The sequence below is a fragment of the Nuphar pumila genome, chromosome 4 (assembly GCF_984573655.1).
Source record: "Nuphar pumila chromosome 4, dmNupPumi1.hap1.1, whole genome shotgun sequence".
In the NCBI taxonomy this organism is placed as follows: Eukaryota; Viridiplantae; Streptophyta; class Magnoliopsida; order Nymphaeales; family Nymphaeaceae; genus Nuphar; species Nuphar pumila.
This window is the reverse complement of record NC_143252.1, coordinates 138,482,178-138,506,799: the sequence shown is the minus strand read 5'-3', so window position 1 is coordinate 138,506,799 and position 24,622 is coordinate 138,482,178. Positions and strand designations below refer to the sequence as shown.

Sequence of the window (24,622 nt, the reverse complement as noted above, 5' to 3'; positions counted from 1 at the left end):
GATGAAAATAACCGAGAGATTTACAATAATATTGACGATATATGTGAAAATATCGACCATATATGCAGCCATATTGGTGTGAGTTCAATCTGATTAATTATGTTTAAATCTCAATGTTTTTCCAGGGAAGGAACTTGGAGTTACGGACTTCATCAACCCTACTGAATGTGGAGACAAATCAATAAGCCAGGTCTGGACCTAATGATAATCTGAACTATATCCAATTTTATTGCATTCATTGGGTTGTCAATCGGTCGGATCTGGTTCGGATCAGCCATTGGAAAAATGGATCATATCCATGGAAAAGAACCATGAATGGATTCTGGGTTAAGCACATCAGATCCACTAATTTCCATTGTAAAAAAATCATTGAAAAGAATATATGGGACCGTATAAGGCTTGGTTCCATCTCGTTAGCAGAATCTCCAGAGCTGTATCTGGATTCTTAGCTCCTATTCAATCCAGTTCCGGGTCTGTTAACATAACCACTGATTCGTGAGTTCGGTCTGCTGGTTCTAGTGCAGATATCATCCGTGACATTTTGAATTTATTATGATAATTTCATTAAATGATAAAAAATGTATAAAATCACGACAAATGATAATTTCATTACAACATGATTTTTCCATGATTTTAATTTTTTTTATTTTACTTAATTTTCATATTTCTTTGTCGCTTATATATTTTAAATATTTTTAAATTCTAAATATGTTCAGATTTTTTTTCCCATTTTTCTGAAAGCAAAATGTTTCAATTCACCACGAGATTTTTTTTTTGGGAAATTGCAATGCTGATATTTGTGAATATGGTCTAGTTAGAGCCACAACTTTAAATGTGTCATGTGTCTCAGATCCAAGCCTGAGCCAAGCCCAAGTCCAGTCCGGTTCATCAACAAAGGCATACCAAAACTGTCCCAGTATGATGTGCTTGTTGGGGAGGACTGGGAAAAGGAAGAAACAGATCTAGGGTTCTACCCAACTAGCTAGGTCTGACCCATGTTAGACTTGGATCGGGTTTGGGTTGAGTATCTGACAGAATCTCAATCTGATTAGTCAGATTCGGTAAAGCAAGTAGATTGAATCCCATTAAGAATCAGATTCAGATTCGTTATGCAGTTTTGCATCAAAATCTGAGTCCAACAATAATCCAATCCTATTACATATAAAATATATCTGATTAGCTAGTCAGATCCAGATTCAGTATCGGCATTTTCGCATCCAACTCCAAACCTGATTAGGCAAGATCCAATTAGGGCAGATCCAATAATGATTAAATCCGAACCCTTGGCTGATCAAAGACTTAGGATCCCGATTCATGGATCTCTCGGTTCAAGAAATAAGAGGATCAAACCATTTCTTCTAACTCTTTTTCACATTCGATAAATGTTGGTTGATCATATATTTCATTATATGATTCAGAGTATCATTTCCTATTTGATCCCTTTGAATTCAATATTCAAAGTTGCTGTGGGATCTATTCATTAAAGAAAATCTATTCTATAGATTTCTTATGTACCAATAGGTGCTACATTGAATTTGAATCAGATTTCGGATCAAGATCAACCTAAGCTTGACCAGCTTACAACCTCGAGCATATGTTTAATTGATATTGATATGATAATGTGGGATCCATGACGAGTAATTCAGGTGATAAGTGAGATGAGCGGTGGAGTGGACTATTGCTTCGAGTGTGTTGGCGTTTCATCATATGTACAAGAAGCCTATGACAGTACCCACATGGTATGATGCCCATTGACTAATGTATTTTGTATGTGTTTACTTGTTAATTGCATGTCAAAATAACCATTTTCATTAAGGCTCCTGTTTAGGAGTCTTGCATTGAGATGGTAACACCATTTTCATGTGTCATTTACAAAAAAAAAAAAAACAGAAAAAAGTGTCGCTAGATATGCTGTAGTGATAGTCGTAAGGCAATCTCTAGCGGAAGATAAAATCGTCACAATACCCACAAATTCACCTGCAAGCGAGCTAGTTGGTACAAGAGAAATATTGCTACATTTTGTGAATACACTGAGAAATATCATTATTCTTAAGTATAGCATGTTTATTTTTAATTTTAAACCCAAAATTAGTATCATTGACAAACAAAAAAAAGAGATTATCATGTCATGCAGCCAATTGTAAAAGCCCAAGGTAGATTTAGAATTAAGAGATAAGGTGAAGGCGAAGCTTCTTTGAAAAGAAAACTTGCAAAACTTGACCCGTAGCTGGCAGCAGAGACATATTAGGACTTGTTTTTCAAATTCACTTTCAGATCAGGAAACGATTTTCTAAAGCAAAATTAGGGCACATGTTTGGAAGCAAGAAAAATTCTCAGAGGAAAAAAAATGTTGCCTATGAGAAGTTTGATATGATAACTTTTCTAAATAAAAAATATTCATTGTTTGTATAGCATGAGAAAAATAGAATGAAAATGTGAGAGAGAGGAGTCGATCAGAACCCTCTCAAAGAGAGAGAGAGAGAGAGAGAGAGAGAGAGAGAGACCTGAAAATGGTAGTGGGTTGGAGGAAGATGAAGATTGAGGAAACTCTTCTTATGGCAGCCTATGAAATAAAATGTGTTGTGGGTGATTTTTATAGGAAAAAATCCTCAGCCCCTCAAATTTTTTTTTTTATAAAAAATTACACTTTTTAGAAAAACTTCTTTCAATTTTTTTTTTTAGTTTGAAATGGTTGAAAAAGTTATCATTTTTTTCTTTCCTACTTTCATTTTTCTAGCTTCGCCACCCCCCCCCCCCCCCCCCCCACACACACACACACACACCTCTCCCTGGTGTATGTGCCTGATCAAAATTTTGGAAATAGTAGAAATGGATCACCATCTGGTAAGTAGTGAAAAATTTACCAGTTTTGTTCTGTAATGCGCAGGGATGGGGTAAAACAATCATCTTAGCGGTAGACACGGGCAGCAAAGAACCCTTTCGCCTAGACATGATGAAGATCTTGACTGGGAAAAGCGTGATGGGTTATTTGCTTGGTGGCATCAAACCAAAGTCTGACATACCAGTTTTGGTCAAGAAGTGCAAGGATGAGGTAAAAATTCTTGACCCTTCCTACCAAATCTGATCTGGATCCAGATCCAACTCTTACCATGTATGTAAGACATTCTGGGAGAAATAAAAAAGGTATCACATAACACTGTATTGCCATGTATGTTTCCATGAGGTTCTTTATTCATCTGGAATCACATCCAGATAATTGTACCCAGATGGATCTGGATCCAATCCCAATTATAATTTTTTAGTAATTTACATAAAAGCTGCCTCACTCATAAGCTATTCTCGAAAAAACCCAACATTTTGATTATTATGTTGGTAAAACAAAGGCGATCTTATTAATTTATTTTAGGATCAAGAGTGTCTTTGAAACCCAAATGCAAAAAAGCAGGCAGCTAAATGTAACAACCAAAAACATTGGGTTTTTTGTAAATAACAAAAAAGTTAGGTGGGCTTTTTGTAGATTACACTAAAATTTTCGTAAGCGAATAATTTCATCCTTCTGTTGTTCATGCAGGAACTGAACCTCGATCCATTCATCACTCATGAAGTGAGCTTCCATGAAATAAACAAAGCCTTTGAGCTATTGATCAAGGGTGAGAGTGTCAAATGCATAATATGGATGGATAAATGACAACTTGTTACTCTCACGTTCTTTGGTTATCTTAACTATTATTAACTATTATAGAAGCAGAAGCAGAAGCAGAAGCAGGGGTAATAGCTGCCAAAAAATCAGATGCTTCGTTTCTTCCTATGTGTTTTGATAGTGTTGTTTGCCCATTCTCTATATAGATTCCAAAAGAAAAAGTGTTACTTAAATGGCCTTTTGTAATCTTTTCATAAACCAATAAGTTGCCAATATTTATTATTCCCTCTCCTTGTCTTAATTGTCTTGATAAAATCATACTAATCATAATAAAATAAGAGTTCTAACTCGTATTCTCACACACACACACAATCCATTTATTCATTGCGTGAATATGAATAGTTCATCTCCCCTCTCAACGCGGTGTTCCCAATCAATGAAGATGATGGGATTTTCATGAATCCCTCGTTGCCGCTCTCAATTACGGCTCTCAAACAGACCCTTATTCAGGTTTGGAATAACTAGTTGGTAAGATATGTATAGATTATGGTGCTTTGAGTGTATCGGAGTTGCATCATATCTGCAAGAAGCAATGCTGTGAAAAGCGTTGAGGCGTAGCGAGGTGCTTCACCGAAAACTGAGGCGAGGCATAAAGCGCAAGCCTCAAAATTTATTTTTGAAAACTTTAAAAAAACTATAAAAAATATCTAAAAATACAAATAAATAACAAAATATTTTATTGATGAAGCAACAACCAATAAGAAATAAAAGATCTCAAATAATTACTAAAAATACAAGATTAACATGTAAAAGTAACTGAGAAACTGATTATGTAACTGAGAAACTGATTATATAATTGAGAAAGTAATTATATAACTTAGAAACAAATTATATAACTGTGAAAAAACTACACAACATAACAGAATTAAAATAATAATAAAAATAACAAAAAAACTGATTATATGACTAAGAAACTAATTATAGAATTGAGAATTAAAAAGAACTATAAAAAAGTAACTAAAACAAAAATTGATAACTTCTTCTTCTCGCCTTAGCCTGGCTCCTTGAGGAGCAGAGGGCCTCGCCTCAAGGCCAGGCGCGCCTTTTGCGCCTCAAGGCGTGCTTTTAACAACACTGACAGTACCCACATGGTATACCTTAGTGACTTGTGCATGCGTTTACTTGTTAATTTCCTTTTCTTTTTTGAGGCAAAGAAAAAACGTTTCATTAACCTTCAAGAAGGAACAACAGAATGAGAGTTCAGGCCGATGAGAGATCGGCCTGTAGGGATACAAACAGTGAGTTACATTGTTTAAAAATTGGACTGAACCATATGTCACGAGATGATGACACATGGACTATGAGAACTGCCATCGAACGTACATGCATTCCTCTCGTTCCAACTGCCCACCATGCATGTTAAACATAGCCAAGAACGCCAAATGAATTTTCAGCGTCGATCCTGCAACTGCTATTGTGTGTTGAGTAATAAACCATGATTCTCTCCTGACAGTGATATCCGTGAATGACCGTGATGCCTTGAGGATGTTGTGGAAAATAACGCATTTTCAAAATAGATGGAATGTGTCCTCTTGGTGGTCATAGCAGAGGACACATTGGGTTGCCAAAACCCCACGAATGCAAATGAGACTGGGTTAGAGCCCTGTCATAGGAAAGAATCCAAGCAAAGGATTGGGATCTAAGAGGAGCTCCCGGGCCTCATATGCACCCGTCAGGAGAGAGAGAAACTTGGGAGATTCTTTCAATAAAGACCAACCAAACCTTAGACCAACTCATCCAAATAGGCAAAGCCGAACTTCTGCGAGTTGACATGCCAGTTGCTAAAATGACTCAACAAGTTATAAGTAGACAAGAATAGGATCCATTGAGAGTTCTGCTTGTCCTTGATAATATCCCACCACCACTTATAGAGGAGGGCAATATTCATAAGGCGCAACTATTGACTTATAGTTATGGTGCGACATACATGGTATGACTCACGTATTACGGCAAGACTATCTCACTCTAGTGAGTGTATTCATACACTATAAATTCTTTTGCCGTAGAGATCTATACTAGTTCAGTTCCTCCCCAAGAAACTAACTTGAGTCATTTAGGATGCACATTCCCATGCAATGTCTATCCAAGTCCTTAGATCTGGTCAACCAGGTTACCCTTGACATTTAGATAGCAAAGTCAATCTCTCTATATAGTTAAATATACATGAGACCTCATCCTAACCCAGTTAGGGTGATGTATCCCATATACGTATATATGACAGATATCATAACTCATTGTACTCACACTCTTTTGAGTTATTAACATATGATATCCCCAAAATCCGATATGTTTATAAATTTAGCAACCTTGAATTTTGTTACATCTCATCTCATCTCGCTCATAAGCAGCATCTGAGGCGATAAATCCGTGTGAGAAGATTTATCTCAAACCTGGCAGCATACTCATATAGATGTGCAACATGCTATACAATAATCATAAAAAGAAATATGAATAACATTAGCATATTAATTCTTACAAATACCTATAGATTTTACATGCTTGACATAAGAATCCTTATTAATTGGCTTAGTAAAGGGCTCTGCCACCATATCTTGGGTATTAACATATGCTAAGGCAACCTTGCCTTTAGATACAATATCGCGCATATACTTGAATCTCGTGTCTATATGTTTGGTTCTACTGTGAAACTTGTAATCTTTGGTAAACGCAATTGCAGCTTAATTATCACAAAATAAAGTCACTGACAGTTTTGCATCAGAAGTGACTCTCAAATGTTTGATGAATCTCCTTAACCAAACATATTTCTGCACTGCCAACGAGCCTGCAACAAATTCAGCTTTTCATTGTGGACAAGGCTACACATGTCTGCTTATTGCTACACCAAGATATAGCATCATTGTTCATCAAAAACACATAGTCAGATGTAGACTTATGCTCATGAGGGTGCCAACCCCAATCTACATCTGTATAGCCTACTACATGCATGTTACCACCATGATAACAAAGAACTAAATCTGATGTGCCTTTAAGATATCATATAATCCTCTTGACAACCTTCCAATGTGCTTGTCTTAGATTAGTTTGATATCTACTCACCAACCCTACAACATAACATATGTCGGGTCGGGTGCACATCATTAGGTATATCAAACTGCCTACTGCACTGGAGTAAGGGATTTTGGACATTGCTTCTATTTCTTTTGACTCCTTTGGACACACCTTAAGACTTAAACCATTCTCTTTTACAATAGGAGTATCTATGGGTTTACAATCTTGCATATGAAATTGTTCTAAGACCTTCTTTATATACGACTCTTGTGAAAGAGAAACAAGTCTTTTTTAACGATCTCGTTTAATCTCTATGCCTAGCATAAAGCATGTTTCACCCATGTCTTTCATTTCAAAATGAATAGACAATCATTCTTTAATAGTTTTCAGAAACTCTAAATGATTATTATCCAATAAAATATCATCCACATATAAAGTTAGAATTATAAATTTTTGGACCTTGACGTTTAAGATAAACACAGTGATCCTCATCAATCATAGCAAAGTCAAAACCTTAAATACCACTGTCTGGATGACTGCTTCAATCCATAAATGGATCGTTTGAGCTTGCATACTTTTCCCTCAAATCCAGCAGTAACAAACCCCTCGGGTTGTTTCATGCATATTTCTTCATCTAGATTTCCATTTAGGAATGCAGTCATAACGTTCATTTGATGTGATTCTAAATTCATATATGATACTATGGCTAACAAAAGGCAAATAGAGGTTAATTTGACCACAGGAGAGAATGTCTCCTCATAGTCTATTATTGTCATCTGTATGTAACCTTTAGCAACCAAACGTGTTTTGTATCGCTCGATGGATCCATCGGCATTCCTCTTAATATTGAAAACCCATTTACTCCCAATAGGTTTTCTTCCTTTTGAAAGATTAACAAGATCTCAGACCTCATTGGATGCCATGAATTTCATTTTCTCTTTCATTGCCTTACTCCATTCATCTCTCTTAGAACAAGATAGAGCATCTCTAACACTCTTAGGTATCTTATCATCTTGGGGAATGACCACAAAGGCTTTCCCTTCGATTTGGAATCTTCGACGAGGAATTCTTTTCCTTGAACTCTTTCGAGTTGCTAGATCTTCATCAAAGTCAATATTCACTTGAGTGTTACTCCCACTATCCAATAGTGGTATAGACACATCCTCTTGTGTCTCTAAAACATGATGATCAATTTCTTTAGACTGATCTGAATCATTCAATTCATAGAATTATAAATTATGCTATGTCTCTTCTCTTTTAGGAAAATTACTCTCAATAAATATGGCATCTCTTGAATCTATCTCAGAAATACTCTCATCTATATTCTCTCTTAAGAATACATATCCTTTTGAATGTTCACAATATCTTATAAAAATACACTTCTTTCCCCTAGGACCCAATTTTCTATGTTGATGGGAAAGATCATGGACATATGTAGTAGACTCCCAAAGTCAGAGATAAGCCAAAATAGGCTTTCTGCCTGTCCATAATTTGTAGAGAGTTGAAAAAATAGATTTAGTTAGTACACGATTTAATACATGGGCTGCAGTCAACAAACAATCACCCCAAAAAGAAATAGGTAAATTTGTCTGCGTCATCATGGACATGACCATCTCTAAGAGGGTCATATTCCTCCTTTCTGCAACACCATTTTGTTGCATAGTTTGATGAGTAGTCAATTGTCTATCTATCCCTTTATCATCACACAATTTCTTGAATTATTCAGATAGATATTCACATCCACGATCTGTTCTCAAAGCCTTGATCCTACGATCAAGTTGATTCTCTATCATGTTCATAAAGGATCTAAAATAATCCAATGCTTCAGATTTATGTGAAATTAATACACATGGCTAAATCGTGTATAATCATCAATGAAAGTAATGAAATAAGAGGCTCAATGTCTCGCTGCCACATTCATTGGCCCACATATATCAGAATGAATTAATTGAATAGGATAAGTTGCTCCAACTGCCTTTTCAAAAGACAATCGAGTCACTTTTTCAACGAGACAATGTTCATATATAAGCATTTCAATCTTCGTATAGGATCCCAAAAGACCCTCTCATGCAAGCCTATCTATTCTCTTTTGCCCTATATATCCAAGTCGAGTATGCTATATAGATACATCCACATTCATATTACTAGCAGTTGAAATAAGAGAAAAAAATTCATCACTAACATTCAAACTTTTAAGTTTTGTATCCAACACATAAAAACCATTCATCGAGAAACCAGAAGCAACTAAAGTTTGTCCACAAAGGATGTCAACATTGACATCTCTAAACACAGGTTTATAATTTAACATAGACAAAGCAGAAACTGAAATCAAATGTCGTCGAATCTCTAAAACATACAGAACATCATGTAATAATAAAGATCGTCTTTCTAACAAATCCAATTTGCAAGTCCTGATCCCTTTGACTTCTGCTTTAGTATTGTTACCCAGGAATAACCACTTTGAACCAGATGACTTCTTTCTATATTCGATGAAGTTTGTGCGGTCTTTGTTCATATGGTAGGTAGCTCCTAAGACTAAAATCTACATAGGATTAGATTCAATAATTAGTACACAACTACAAACATTTGCACATAAATCAAGAGTTATAAGAGAATGTACCTTCTCCTGCTCATGACATTCACGAGCATAGCGACCCAAATTACCACACTTAAAGCATTTTGCATTCACCTTATTTTTCCTGTTACCACGCTTCCCAGAACATTGCTAAGGATTTTTTTCTTGCTCTTTGTCTTATCCCTTCTTGTCACCCTTTTTGAACTTCTTTGGTCCATAAATTTTTTTTTTAAAAGATTTTGGCCTCTTCGAGCTTTCTGTCATATATGCCTTCGTGCTAGATGGTCGAGCCGATTCTAGGCAATCATTTTCTAGCTCTACATGATGGGCGATATCATCGAAAGTCTTAATACTCTCATTATGGGTCATATTAATTTTCATATGCTCTCAACTGTGTGGCAGAGAGCGAATCACAACTTGTACCTGCTATTCATCTGTAAGGATATGTCTTGCACTATTGAGCTCTCTTATCATATTTGCCATCTTCCTGAGATGTTGACTCATAGTGTGCTGAGGGGACTTCCTGTAGGAATCGAACCTGATGGTCAGCCTTCTAAGTTTTGTGATTGATGTTCCTCCAAACTTATCTTTAAGGGCCATCCACATCCGTTGAGCAGTTTTATAATGCTCAAATTGGCACATGATGTCATCCTGCATAGAACATAGCATGGTGACACACGCAACAGTATTCATGCGCTTCCATTTTTCATAGTTTTCTATGTCCCTACGAGATTATGCCCTATTACCATTTTCAGGTCGTTCTCTAGTATGATTGAGAGCCTCCAAGGCCTCAGCCTCCTCCAGTGTAAACTGAATCTTCCTATGTCGTATATCATAACTATCACCGTTCAGTTTCTCAATCTGTGCTAAGTTCATTATGGATTTACTTGGTGTAGCCATGTCCTAATAAAGATACAATGTGCAATTATGTTATTCATGCATGTGATCTAATCATTAGCACATCTATATGCAATCATAATCACACGATTAGATAATATATAATTTCTCTCAGGGCATGGAATTGAAAGCTCACTACGTTCATAATCATCTCACTTTTCCTAAGATGATTATATTCATTTAAACTGTATTATAATTGTATAAATAAAGTATTAACTCATGGAGTAAGTACTTTCAAAGTACTTCAAACTCTTCAAATAATCAACATGATCACATCATATACATTCTCATACATATTAAAATATGTATACATGCATCAAATATGTATAAATGCATAACATAAACATGTATACGTGACAAATTATATATACTTCAACACATGTATATATATCATATCATGCATAAATATATATATTGAAACAAAAAAACTAAAATAAAAAATAAATATAATAATAACCCCAGATCGGGTCCGAGTATCCCCAAACTAGTCGGGGCTTAGCCAAAAAATGGCCTGCGACACCAACTGCAGGCCATGAGCCTTTGCCCACATGGACCTTGGTTGAATGCCAAGATCCGACCCCAAAAACAAAACAAAAAAAATAGCACCTGCGGCTCTACCACAGTGGGTCTGGTCAGAGACTGGGTGTGCGCTGCAGCGGCCCACTTGGCCGAAGGTCAGGATTGCGGCCTAGCCGCTGGGTCTCACAGGAGGCTGGGCCTGGTCTGGGCTCTACAGCCGACCAATCCCTCGCCTTGGTCGTGCGGCCATTGTCGCATGGTAAAAAAAAAATGTATTGTTGTATGGTGGGCCTGCCGCGTGCGTTCACCATGAACGCACATGGTCCCAACCACGTTCATACGAAGGATATACCTGCAAACAAAATGGCATAAAAAAACTATCGCTCTGATACCAATGAAGTATAAAATAAATACCTCTTTGAAACGAAAGCGTAAAATCGATCGTTGATGTTCGTCTTGCTCAACGGATGCGTGCCCTCACTTGGAGAGAACGACGAATCTACGAATCCAAGTGCCCCACGACGCACTGTCACCATGAAGATGGCATCATCGTCTTCTTCTTCTTCCTTTTCAAAACCACTACAAGAAATGTGTGGATTAGCGACGACCTTAATCTGTCGCTAATCCATCTCCAATCCGTCGCTAAACAGTTTAGTGACGGATTAGTGTCGACTTACAGATGGATAGCTTCCATCGCAAAATTATAGTCGCTAATTAGTAACAGAAACTATCTGTCGCAAATTCCATCGCTAATTTGTGATGAATTAGCGAATGCCATGATTCATCGCAGGGCCGTTGTTAATATACGAAGATTTTGGTTTTGCGATGGATTAAAATTTGTCGCTAATTTCGTCGCTATTATAGTGACGGACTTAGCGACGAATTAAAATTCATCGCAAAAACATTGGTCGATTCATAATTACGATGAATTGATATTGGTCCCTAATCCATCGCTAAATTAGACGTCGATAGTAAATAGCGAAGGAAAATATCCATCGCTAATCCGTCGCAAACAAAAAAATTTTAAAAAAAAAATGTTTAAAACATAAATATCAAAAAAAAATTCTCATGGTACAATTTATATTTCCTGTGTATAAAAAACAAAGTACATATAAAATATATATATAAAAAGCAACTAAAAAAATTTATCAATCCACTATAATTTTTGCCAAGTTCTAATTATTTACAAGTGAACATTTACATTTTTTGAAACAACAAGAAGGTACAACAAATTCAACACATGAATCTAATCATCGCCAAGATTATATGCATCATCTTCTTCATTGTCTCGATCTGCCCCTTCAACTCCTTTACGTTGATTATCTCCAGCAACCTATAACAGAAAAGAAAGGTTAGTATTGATAAATAAAATATAATAAAATAAATTATATACAATGCACCTAAGTTAAGACAATCAAAGTAACATAAAATCTAATGGCATGCAATACATCACATGAAACTTTCATACCTGAGAGGCACCTGCAGACGAAGTTCCCCTGTCCTAAAAAAAATTACATAACTCATTACGGATAACGTCGAAAATTGCTTCATGTAAATAGTCACACATTGTGTCCTTAACGAGCTGACGTACACTATCCCAAGAATTAGGCAGGTGAGTCAGATGCTTGGAGCTAATGCTGACGGGAGAACTTTGTGAACCGCGACTGGAGGAAGCAACGACTAGCGAGGTGTTCATATTACTCTCAAACCCGAACACACGACCCTTTTTGGGTTCACCTGTTACAGTCACCCATGCTGCAAGATTAAAAGGTGGATGCTGAGTGGAGTCATCGTCATATCGCTCTACTATTTGTTGCTCATATGACTTCTACAAAGTAATGATTACAGTGTGAATTAATAATTAAGAATTACAATGTTTATGATAACTTGTATGTTACAATGCTTATTAATACAATAAATACATATCATTGCCGTTCTCGCCTTCTCTGATATGAACTCTTCTGTGGTCTTACGTTTATGTGTTTCAACAAACATATCCTTGCATGGCACAATGCCTTCTTTTTCTGCTTCCTGCGAAGTTAAATGATAAAAGAATTATTTAACAGGTTTGCAACAATACTTATAAAATTGACAATATATAGATTGATGAGTTACCATTTTCTTCAGGTGGCTCCCAAAAGTCCTAGATCCACCTGTGTGTAGATGGGCATCAGACATTTTCACTCGGTTTTATGCAGCCTTCGCTGAGCGATTTCAAAATTCATGCCCCGCCCACTTGTCGCACATTGCATCTCAAACATCTGACCTGATAGTAGAAGGTCCATGGCTCTTCCACTGCAGTGGATCATCTATCCTGCCAGATGTTTTTCTTGCTGCAATCTTCATATTATGCAGCATGTCTGCAAATCGATTGACAGCCACCTTCTGCCACACTTTCCTCGCATCCTGCTCCTCCATCGTAGTCGCGAAGCGATTCGAAGCCTACAAATATTTTCAGAAAGTTAGTAGACATGACTATAACAAAAAATTAAATATGAAACACATTAATTATGAGAAACGATTACATACCATGAATGATGACCATAATCTGCCCAACACCTCCTTCGAGTACTCTTTCCATTGAGCGACCGGTCCTGATAGATGTTGAACTAGTGAATTTCTAATCTCTCGTATTACTTCTTGTAGCTCGAACTTCGCGTTGCACATGAATTGGTACATATTAACTATCAATATATAATATTTATAAGATAAGTATAGGATAAGTGAAAATGAAATACTTACGGTCGATTATCGATATACACTATTTGAATGAGTCTTCTTGTGTTAGACTGAGAAGACCCTACATTCAGCGTTGTCTCGTGACTTGTATGAACAGCTGGTGTAGGTGGGTCATGTACAGGCGAAACATCAGTTGTAGAAAAATGAGTTAGAAATTCATAGAACGCGCATTTAAACTAATCAAGTATACAATTAGTTAAATGATATACCTATCAAAGCAACCCGTAAAGATCAAGGTTGAGACTGGCTACCACTGGGTGATCGACCACTGTAACCTCCACAAACCATATTCTAACAAATAAAAAATATCATGCAATACATTCAAACATTTCAATACTTTTAAATCATTCAAATCATTGCAATACATTTTAATACATTCAAATCATTCACATCAAATATTGCAATACATTCATCATTTAAACACATTATAATACATTCAAATCATAACTTTATACATATCGAAGATACATTCTAACAAATAAAAAATGTCATGCAATACATTCAAACATTGCAATACCTTCAAATCATTGTAATACATTTCAATACATTCAAATAATTCAAATCAAATATTGCAATACATTCAAATCATTCAAACACGTTACAATACATTCAAATCATAACTCTATACGTATCAAAGATATATTCTAACAAATAAAAAATGTTATGTAATATATTCAAATATTGCAATACCTTCAAATCATTGCAATACATTTCAATATATTCAAATATCAAATCTAGTTCTGGTCCTGCGACATCAAATATCAAATCCATATAAGGATTATCGTGCACCACATCCATCTATGCGTCAAAATTGTTCTTAAATTCTTCACCATGAAACGTTCAATTCTGATAATCACTCACAAAACCCTTCCTGTATAGGCGATGTCTAACTCGATGAGGTTCTACAAATCGATTGTTCTTATAAATCTTGTAGGGACACCTAATCTGACCTGTGAGATCCACTGTACTGACACTTGTCGTTGCAAATTCAATAAAACTTTCAACACCATCCATATATTCAAGCGATACCTCATTGTCAATTATCTTACGGTACATTCATTTATGATTTGCAGTCATTTTGTCGTATGATGTTACAAATATTATCCTAACCAGTTAAAAGAGAATCATCAAAATGCTATGATGAAAAAAACATCAAATTTATCATGCATTCGTGGTAGATATAATGATTTGATATATATATATATATATATATATATATATATATATATATATATATATATATATATATATATATATATATATATATATATATCATACAATTACAAGAACTATGATGCATGCATTGATAACTTAATATTTTCATATGCAAACTATTCATAATACGATACATTCATTTGAAGCATGTTTTCATGATACAATTTCATATGGAAGTCATAAACAAATTGAAAGTAACTTCATACAAGCATGAATACAATTACATCAAACATTACAATACATTCAAATCATTTATATCAAAACAATGTTAAACATGTACCTGCAGCAAACACACTCCAATATCCCGCTAACTACTACCATGACTAGCATGAAATTCAAACTTAAAAAATAAGAACACTTTTAGTCTCATACATTAAAATCATGCTCAACATGATCTTCAAACTCCATCAAAGCAGTCCTAGATATCCACAACTAAGTGAGTGTGTGAACAGAAAAGTGTTGCATCCAATAAATTAAATAACATGTGATACGCTTGCATTACTTACTCACCACAGGTGTTTACCCGATTTGCAGTTTTCAAAGTCCTCATGCAGTTTTCCCCTACCTTGTGAGGTTGTGATGCACTCGAGTGTTTACGAGTGTAAATGATACGGGGCTTGGGCCGTATAGTCAAAAGATGGATGCAACGTAAAACTGCAAAAGTGTGAAGACTTAGAAGGTTGTAACCATACTAAAGAACAGAAAGTGACACGGGTATGACCCCTATCCACCATTCTATTGTCGGCCTCCCGGCAACCACAGAGAGAGAGGGGGCAAGGGGCCACCGGCCTGAATTTGCTAGGAGGGAGGGTGTCGAGCACACCCCCTCCCGGCAACCACAGAGTCAAAAGACGGATGCTGCATAAAACTGCAAAAGTGTGAAGACTTAGAAAGTTGTAACCATACTAAAGAACAAAAAGTGACATGGATACGACCCCTGTCCACCATTCTACTGTCGGCCTCCAGCCAGCCTCTCGGCAACTGTTATCGTCGCAAAATTTTTCTTGTCTTCCCTTCCTTGCGAAAGGGAGAGGGAAACGCTTTCGCGATTCAAACTTGACCGGATTTTGGAAAATGTTTTGAAATACTCCCCTCCGTTTTGAAAATTGCGGGAAAATCCATGGGATGGAGCTCGACCTGTCGGTACGAGGTTCGACCGTTCCTGCCGCCTTTAACAGGGGTAATCGAACCAAGGACCAAAATTGTGCTTGACTTAGTAAAATCATCGAAATGGTGTTCTATCCTAAATGCACAGAGAATTCAGGCATGTGCTATGCAATTTTGTAAAATGCAAGTTGGAAAATATGATGTATGCTTAGAAAACATTTGGAGTTGAAAAGCATTTCTCAGGAAAAAGATGGAAATCAATCTCTCAGAAAAACTCAGACGAAGAAGGTTTGAAATCTCGGGAAAGTTTATAAAGACTTAGAAAATTTTGAAGAAGTGAGAATCTTGAGAAAGTTTAAATGAGAATCTCGGGAAAATTTTGAGAAAGTTTATAAAGACTTAGAAAATTGAGAATCTCAGGACAATGTTGAGAAAGATTAGAAAGACTTGCAAAAATGAGAATCTCAGGAAAGTTTTAAGAAAATTTATAAAGACTTGGAAAATGAGAATCTCAGGAAAATTTTGAGAAAATTTATAAAACTAAAACTATGAAGAAATGAGTATCTCAGGAAAATGGGAAGAATTCCTGAGAAAAGATGATCATTTGAAAAGGAAAGCATTTGTCGGGATAACTCGGACTTTGAGAATTTTCTCAAGGAAATGATAGAAAATTTATAGAAAATTCTTTGGAGAAAGAAATTCAAAACTTAGGAAGTTGAATTCCTGAGAATCTTGTCTTTTGAAATGTTGGAAAATCAACTTGGGTTCTTGAGAAAGATGAAAAATTCCTTTTGAAAAGAATCTTAAGAAAATAACATTTTCAAGAAAAATCATAGGAAAACTTTGATTTGGAAAATCCAACTCCGAATATCATCATAGTTTCTTGAGAAAATCGATTCCATGAAGTGAAAATCTTTTGAGAAAATCATGAGAAAAATGAATGATGCAGATGATTTGAATGAATGAATGCACTTTGAAAAACTTTCTGAAAAATTTGTTGGAAAAATGTGGATTAAGCCAAAGTAAATCCTTCATATATTCTGACTGTGGCCATGAATATATTCAGGGTTTATTTGAGTTAATTCACAATATTTTGAAAACATTGGAAATATGAGGTGCATTTTCAAGATAACCTAAGAGTGTAGGCTCAATGTTACTGGTAGAGAGATGATGGATCTGGGTCTCGTCCATATTCCGACTAGGGCCGTAAATATGGATTCCACCGAGTTCATCAACTCTCTAAGAGTTGGTGCACGTGCCATTCGTGTTCATCCACGGTGAATTTTGAAAATTTGAGATATATGCATCATGGAATCAGGATATTACTGAAATCAAACTATATGAGATGCGGCCTAATCTAAGCAATAAAAGTAAATCTTATTCCAAGGTTTACATTGGATTGTTACATTGCATAACATAAAGTAAAAGAAAATTGAAATGGAGCCAAGGAATCTGCATCTTCTAGATTTTCCTGCAAAATGAGAGTTAGTACAAAATAACCGAGGGAATGAACATATATACTATATACAACAAAGATATATATGTAGATATAGAAATATTTGAATTTATGCTAAATGATATATGGTAATGACGATATATATAAAAAAAAAAAAAAAAAAGTAAAAGAAAAGGAAAAATATATATGATATCCAATGCACATGAAGGTATATATATATATATATATATATATATATGTATATATGTATATATATACATATGTATATACATATATACGTATACATATAGGTAGATATACAATAGACATACATATACCTAGATATGTATATACCTATGATGAGAAAATATACATATTTAATGAAAATTCCATATAATGGGTAAAATAAAAAAAATACAGGTATATACAGTTTCTGTAGGGAATTTTACATAATCATATTTCTCAAATTACAACATATTTCTCAATGAAATCGGGTATGGAGCTTCCCTATATATCAATAATGACGCGTGCAAAAGATGGCCAAGAAATCATGAACGGATATTAAAATATCCATCCATGAAAATGGCCGAATATCAAGACTGCATTCCTGCAGAAAATTGAGTGGCTAAATGCATGATATACAAAACGTGTATAACACATGATGCAAAGGTATTATGGAATGATTTCAAAGGTGCAGGGGATGATTACTTGTCATTACATACATGAATGACATGTTAATATACAGCTAGTATCTTTGAAACGAAGGTATGGAGGTAAGGATAGCCCGAATTTTGCAACAAAAAGATATATTGTCATAAGCTGGCATAACAAAAGAAATACTGAATTAAGATGAGCATAAGATATGATTGTTGCTATGTTAAATGAAGGTATTAATAGCTACAGCAAGCACAGGGAAATCGGTGGAGTCAACCTTGAATATATACCCTGACAATGCTGACAAAATGACAATATACAGAAAGTTACAGCCTGCTGCCCTTGCTATGGGTTTCGCAAACGTAGGAAAACGATTAAATGAAATCTGCCATTACAAATACACAGGCCCAAACGTTGTATGTGCTGATATACAGCACTTGCATTGTGAGACTCAATCCCTAAAATAACAGAATTTCATAATGACACAAATGTGGATTTGGTAAAAAGAAGTAGTGAGATATCTTCTCTATATACTTTTCATGATTGGGAATGGAAGCAGATGCAGCCCTTCCAGTAAGGTAGACAAGATATTACAAGCCATGGGGTTAACACGGTGATGCTAATCTGCTAAATTTTATAAAGCATAGTGAGGATTAAGGTAAAGACATAAACTAAGGGATATATATAAACAAAATTTTTTGCAAGACTGATTACCACTTATATCCTATGGCTTATACAAACAGATAATAATCAGATTTTATGAGATTTCAATAAGTTTCAGACCTGTTATCGATCATCACTGTGGTGTTATTAATATCACTAACACATATCTGATAGGAACTCATAATCGGTGAAGGACAAAAGACTATTTATTTATATATATATATTTTTTTTATCAGCTGATGTAAAAGCATTAAAAGATGATCACAAAAGGTGAATACTTATGTGCAAAAGAAGGAACGATAGCAGATATACAGCCTTTTGCAACTTATTAAGGATTCAAACATGGATTTTAGGCAATCATCTATGGAATAATCGATCAGCTGATATAGAATATACAGAGGAAATGCTTTTAGGTTGAAAATGAGGCCTTAAGCAGTCCTTCCTCTTACATCAAATCCAACTAAAATCCTGCAACCAGATCTTAATTTAATAACTAAGAACTAAATAGAAATACATACAGATATACGTTACCTATATATCCCCTGTTCCAATTGACTTGCAGAGAGCCAATGAAAATCGTTTTTTTTTTTTTTAGGCTAACAGAAATGAGGATGTGGGCTGGGCGGCAGGATGATGGGCTGAAGGCTGAAGATGGAAGACCTCCCACTGGGTCTCCTGCTGGCCGGTGTGCTGAAGAAGATGGTCTTCACGCTAACCCTCCTATTGGCTGGACTGAATGTGCAACTTGGATTTGAAGGAAATAGGAAAGAACCTGCTGGATTCCCTACACCAAAGTGGCTATAGATAGCAGGAAAAGGGCGTCCTCTGCTGCTGGGTGTTTCAAGCTGGATGTAGCTTCTGCTGGCTGGGCGGCAGGATGATGGCAGCCTGCTGGGTTGAAGGAAATGATGGGAGATGATGGCTGCTGAGGGAAATGGGCTGTTTCCTGATGGTTGGGACTGAAGAAGATGCAAACTCCTTCCTCTTCAATGGACAAGGGCGCTGGTGGTGAAGACCGGTGGCTGCTGCCAATGAAAGGGGACTCCACGCTGAGAAGGGAAGCTCCCTCCCCTCTGCTGTTGGGCTGAATCAAAAAAAAATGGGGAAAGCCAGCACACGTCCAGGATGAAATCCCTGCAGAAATCCCCAAAAGAAAAACCGTCAATCCCCCCCTCTTTCGTGAATCCTTTGCCCCTTTTTAAAAAGAAACTTTCCCCTCTTAAAAAAAAACGCAGGTTTTCCTTTCCGTTACCCTTTTCTTTTCCTTTTTTTTTTTTTGAAAACTTTTTGAAAGTTTTGTAACCGAATTTTTAAAACTTGCTATTTTTTAAAAAAAAACGCATCTTGGGTTTTTTCAAAACTTTGCTTCATTTACCTAAGTTTTAGGTAAATTTATTATATTATATATATTTTTTTTTTGGAAGTTCGGTTGTGCCACTTTAAGGCTGCCTCTTTCTAAAAAAAAAAAATTTATTAAAACAAATAAAATAAAAAGGAAATAAATGAGAGGCTTTTATGGAAATGCCACCTCAATTCACTTTTAAAATCCTTTTGAAAATAAAGCTTTATTTTGTTTTTGCAAATCTTTTATTTTCAAGTGGGGTGCCACATGTGTGTGGGCCCACTAACTAAAAATGAATAATATTGAGAAAAATAAAAAAAGAAAATTTGCAAATTGGTATGGATTTCGGGTGGGTCCCGCTCCATTTATTTGAAGATACGAGATAAAACCTTATTTTTTTTTTTCAAGAATTTGGAAAAATTGGGTTTTCAGGGCAAAAATATGGATAAATGTAAAAACAAAATTTGTAAAGAGATTTAAAATCTTTTGCAAAAACAGTTTTGAGATAAAATCTTTAAAATCAATATCCAAATATCCAGATTGTTTTGTTGAGAAAATTTTTGTAATTCAAAGTCCTGGGGGTAAAATGGGAAAATTTGGTAGTTTTGAATACCCAGGGTTTTAAAAATCAATAAAAAGTTTAAACATCAAATCTGGATGGATAATTTTGCAAATCAGGAGTTCTGGATCTCAAACTGATATGCTATGTAATGAAATGATGCAAAGTGTTCATGCAATGCGATGCAAAGACATGTTTCAGTGAAATGTCACTCTGAGCTCGGACTTGAAAATTCTAACTTTTGTCCAGAAAGAGGATTTTGAAATTTTGCAATTTGAAGATGTCTCTGAACCTAAATAAAGAAATTTTGAGGCTCAAGAATGAGATTTAGGACTTTCTTCAAGGTTCAATCTTGGAAAATGACTATTTTGCCCTTCATTGCTTCTGGAGAACTGACACGTGCCGATTGAGGGCGATGTCAAGAGGGTGAGTGAAAATTTGGGGTATTTACAGCAACCACCGAGAGAGAGGGGACAGGGGGCCACCGACCTGAATTTGCTAGGAGGGAGGGTGTCGAGCACCCCCCCCCCCCCCACACACACACAATGTTCTTTTTCCCCTGTCGGTGTGGCAGCTGAAGCCGCAACCCACCCCCTTGTGCCTCTTGTTTTTTTCAGCCAAGATGAAGCGTCGTCTGACTCTTCCCCTCCTTCCTTCACTTTGTGTGAACATAGTGGCCGGACGCCATTGTCCCATCTCACATGAGCCCTTCACCTCTCGTCCCCCTCATTTTTCTTCCTCCCTGGTTTATGACAGACCCACTTGTCGTAGGTCGTGCATGTCCCCTGAGTCACCCTACCAAGCTGAGCTCGGTTTGAACTGAGCCCAGCCTGGTTCGCTTAGCTGAAGGGCTCAGTCCCTTCTGAGATGGGGCCCTCCGACAACCACAGAGAGAGAGGGGGTGGGCCCTCCGGCAACCATGAAGAGAGAGAGGGGCGTGAGATGCGGTAGGGGGCCATTGGCATCCTATCGACCTCCCGACAACGACACAGAGAGAGGGGAGGGCACAACAGGGGTTGTTGGCCCTCCGACAACCCGAGAGAGAGAGAGAGGGGGGGGTGAGAGATGTGGAAGGGGTCGACGGAAGGAAAAAGAAAAGAGAAGAAGAAGAAGATAGAGGGGTGGGGGGTCACCTGCGGTTGTCGAACGGGCGGTAGGCAAGCGACGGGAGGTTAACGGGTGATGGCGGCGGGCGGGCGGGCGACAAGAGCTCGATGAGAGGCAGGTGGACTACAGCAGAAAAAGAAAGGGAAAAGGAGCTCGCATTAGGGATTTACGGGAAATTTAGCGACGGATTAGCAATGGCATGTTTTCTGTCGCTAATTCCACAAATAATTCGAATGTTAGCGACGGATACTTTTCTCTTGCTAATCCGTCTCAAATGGGTGATGAAAAAAATCCGTCACAAATATCCATCGCTAATTAAAGTTTTTCTTATAGTGAACGTGCACTCACTGTGTACAAGATCTCTCTCTGTGTGCACACGTTTCTCTTTCTCTCTGTGTCTCCCTCTTCACTGCATGCAAATTTGGAATCAACAGGATAAGATGGGGAGGTGGGCGATTTCGAAATTGTCCCCTCCTCTAATAGTGAGTTGGGTTCGGATCTCGCCAATCATGGGTGGACCCGATACCTAACCCAACATTCTCTCACTCTCACATGATGGGAAAAGATCTTAAAAGAAGGAACACCATATGTATGGGTGCGCGGCAGCCCAGATACTTTGATGGAAGGGATGCACCACAACACTCGAAGATAGTCATGGAAGTTTGTCTATCCGAGTTGAAGGTGGTGACTTAGCATTTTGATTCAGGCCTAACACGATTGTAAAGTTTTTCAAAATGAGAGCCAACCCTCATCATTTGAGCGACTACTCATGCTTCACCAAATATAAGCAAGTCATTGGTGAATTGCAAAATAGTGAAACATTGTCCGTGAAATGAGATCAGATGATGATGAATCCGATATTGGCGGCCCTTGTAAAGACAGCAGTGTGACCTTCAAACACAACATTGAAGGGTAGAGGTGACATAGGGAAGCCTTGTCACCTAACTTCTTACACTTTAGAGTGTTGAGGGCGTAGTTGGTAGATAGGGAATCAAAGGATGTAGAGAAATAGACTTTTAGCATGATCCAATATGGTTTTTGAGAGGTGGATATGATGTGAACAATTTCATCGGCCAACATCGTGCAGTCTTGAATTTTTCTACTAAAGACTAAAGCTTGTTGGGTGGCACTGATGAGTGAATGAATGACCCGTTGTAAACCAGTGGCAAAGACCTCGGTGATGGATCGAATCCAACTTGATGTGACCCGTGACTCATGGGAGTTGCTGAGCAGTTATTGCAACGGCTCATGCAGGGTAACCACTGATAGTGGTAACCTCCCACTAGAGGCTTCTCTCAAAAGTCTATAAAAGGAGACATGGTTGTATGACGAGAATAACCAAGGGGTGCCCTTTTTCTCTCATTTGGGTTCATGATCCTACTCACCATCGACTTGATGGCCTGGGCTTATTGTGGACGTTGATAGGCTGAGGAAAACGTCGAGCACCCGCGTACGTTCATTTCATCCATGGCGTCTACCGGTATGTAATTCCTGCTTTTAATTACATTTCATCTATTCTGTTTTGAAGAATGCCAACAGTAAATGACCGAAAGTCTGCCATGTAGTTTTGTTGAACATCCTGAGAAGCCCACCATTGAGAAAGAAATTTTTAAAGAGATTGATCAACTCGGATTGTGTGTTATACCAAAAAAAACTTGAAAAAACTGAGAAGAAAGCCACCATAGCCTAGGGCCTTCAAATGCAGGAGGCCTCAAACAGTGTCATTTATCTCCAAAAGGGAGGAAGGCATATGGAGGGAAGGTCCATCTTGCTAAAATAACATCTCCATTAAAGGTGTACTGTGAGTCATCATATTGTATATGTATCTCATTCTATGTCATCACCACTTTGCATCCCACTGTGGTGTGTATGGGCCCCACTCTCACAGTTCTCATGTGAGATGTATGGTGGGGATTGTATATAACCAGCTATTGGTTATATACAATATGATCATATTGTATATGTATCTCATTCTATGTCATCACCACTTTGCATCCCACTGTGGTGTGTATGGGCCCCACTCTCACAGTTCTCATGTGAGATGTATGGTGGGGATTGTATATAACCAGCTATTGGTTATATACAATATGATCATAACTGCTCTCGTGTGGTGTGGTGCCCCCAACAGCGGATGATGGCACTTAGTGGCGCATTGATTTTGTTCAATGTGATGTGTAAAGAAAAAGACCCATGGTGTTTGAATTCAGTGGCACATTGATTTTGTGTAATGTGCTGTGTAAAGAAAAGGACCAAAGGGGGCATTTGAATGTGCATCCCGCGTGTCGGTGGGATGTTGTCCCCGTCAAACTAAGATGTGCAGGCACGCTGTCCCGTGCTTCTTTGGGGACATCTCGGTGGGAAGTGTATCCTATCTGTCTGTCCTGGACAGTGTATTCTGTTCAAGCTTGGACAAGCAGTCACATGCGCCTGAGTATCATAAAAGTGTCATGTTATACTGCCAAATGTTAAAAGTGGGTGAATTTAGAATTTAAGAGACAAGGTGAAGATGAAGCAGCTTTGAGGAGAAAGCTTGCATAACTTGACTGGTGGTTGGCAGCAAACACCTGTTAGGACTTGTTTTTGAAATCAGCTTCTGGGTCAGGAATTCATTTTCTCACACAAAATTAGTTATGGACCGATCAAGATTTTGTACTGGTTAAAATTGAACATCATGTGCCAAGTAGTGAAAACTTTTAACAGGTTTGCTTTGTAATATGTAGGGATGGGGTACAACATGTTAAGATGATAGACTCAAGATCCTATCCAAGATCCGATTACATGAATACAGAATCCCATGTTAATGTGGAGAGTTCCAAGGATAAGAAGACTCTCGGTGAGAAAGTCTCTACCAATAAACCTTCTCTAAAAATTGTATTTCAGGACTCTAAGGTGATAGAAAATTATAAAATCCAATGCAGATTGTAATTATAAGAGGTTCAGTTGGACTTTTATAGAAAATGATTCTCATGTAACTTTTATATAAAGAAAGAGGTCAATTTAGAAAGAGAGATTTCCTGTGGATGTAGGTCAGGCTTAGACCCAACCACTTAAATGGTGTGTGAGTGTGTGCTTGTGTTTGGTTCCTATATTGTGTGTATGAATCCTTTACAAAACAATCATTTTAGGGGCACACGATAAGC

At 37.1% G+C, this 24,622-nt stretch overlaps 1 protein-coding gene across 1 annotated transcript; it reads left to right on the top strand.

The window, feature by feature from the left end:
* The first annotated feature begins 131 nt into the window (after nucleotides 1-131).
* Nucleotides 132-3,895, top strand: LOC149841256 (alcohol dehydrogenase-like 5). The gene is made up of 4 exons (XM_090004729.1): nucleotides 132-190; nucleotides 1,647-1,739; nucleotides 2,888-3,052; nucleotides 3,533-3,895. Exons 2-4 carry the CDS (start codon nucleotides 1,659-1,661, stop codon nucleotides 3,647-3,649), a joined length of 363 nt encoding a protein of 120 aa, XP_089860855.1. The 5' UTR covers nucleotides 132-190; nucleotides 1,647-1,658; the 3' UTR covers nucleotides 3,650-3,895.
* The last annotated feature ends 20,727 nt before the right edge of the window (nucleotides 3,896-24,622 follow it).

Bases quoted from the DNA above. Each gene is read 5' to 3' on its own strand.
- LOC149841256 (XM_090004729.1), top strand. From the start codon at position 1,659: ATGAGCGGTGGAGTGGACTATTGCTTCGAGTGTGTTGGCGTTTCATCA. The intron at 1,740-2,887 runs GTATGATGCCCA...TGTAATGCGCAG, and splicing joins CCTATGACAGTACCCACATG to GGATGGGGTAAAACAATCAT. The intron at 3,053-3,532 runs GTAAAAATTCTT...TTGTTCATGCAG, and splicing joins TCAAGAAGTGCAAGGATGAG to GAACTGAACCTCGATCCATT.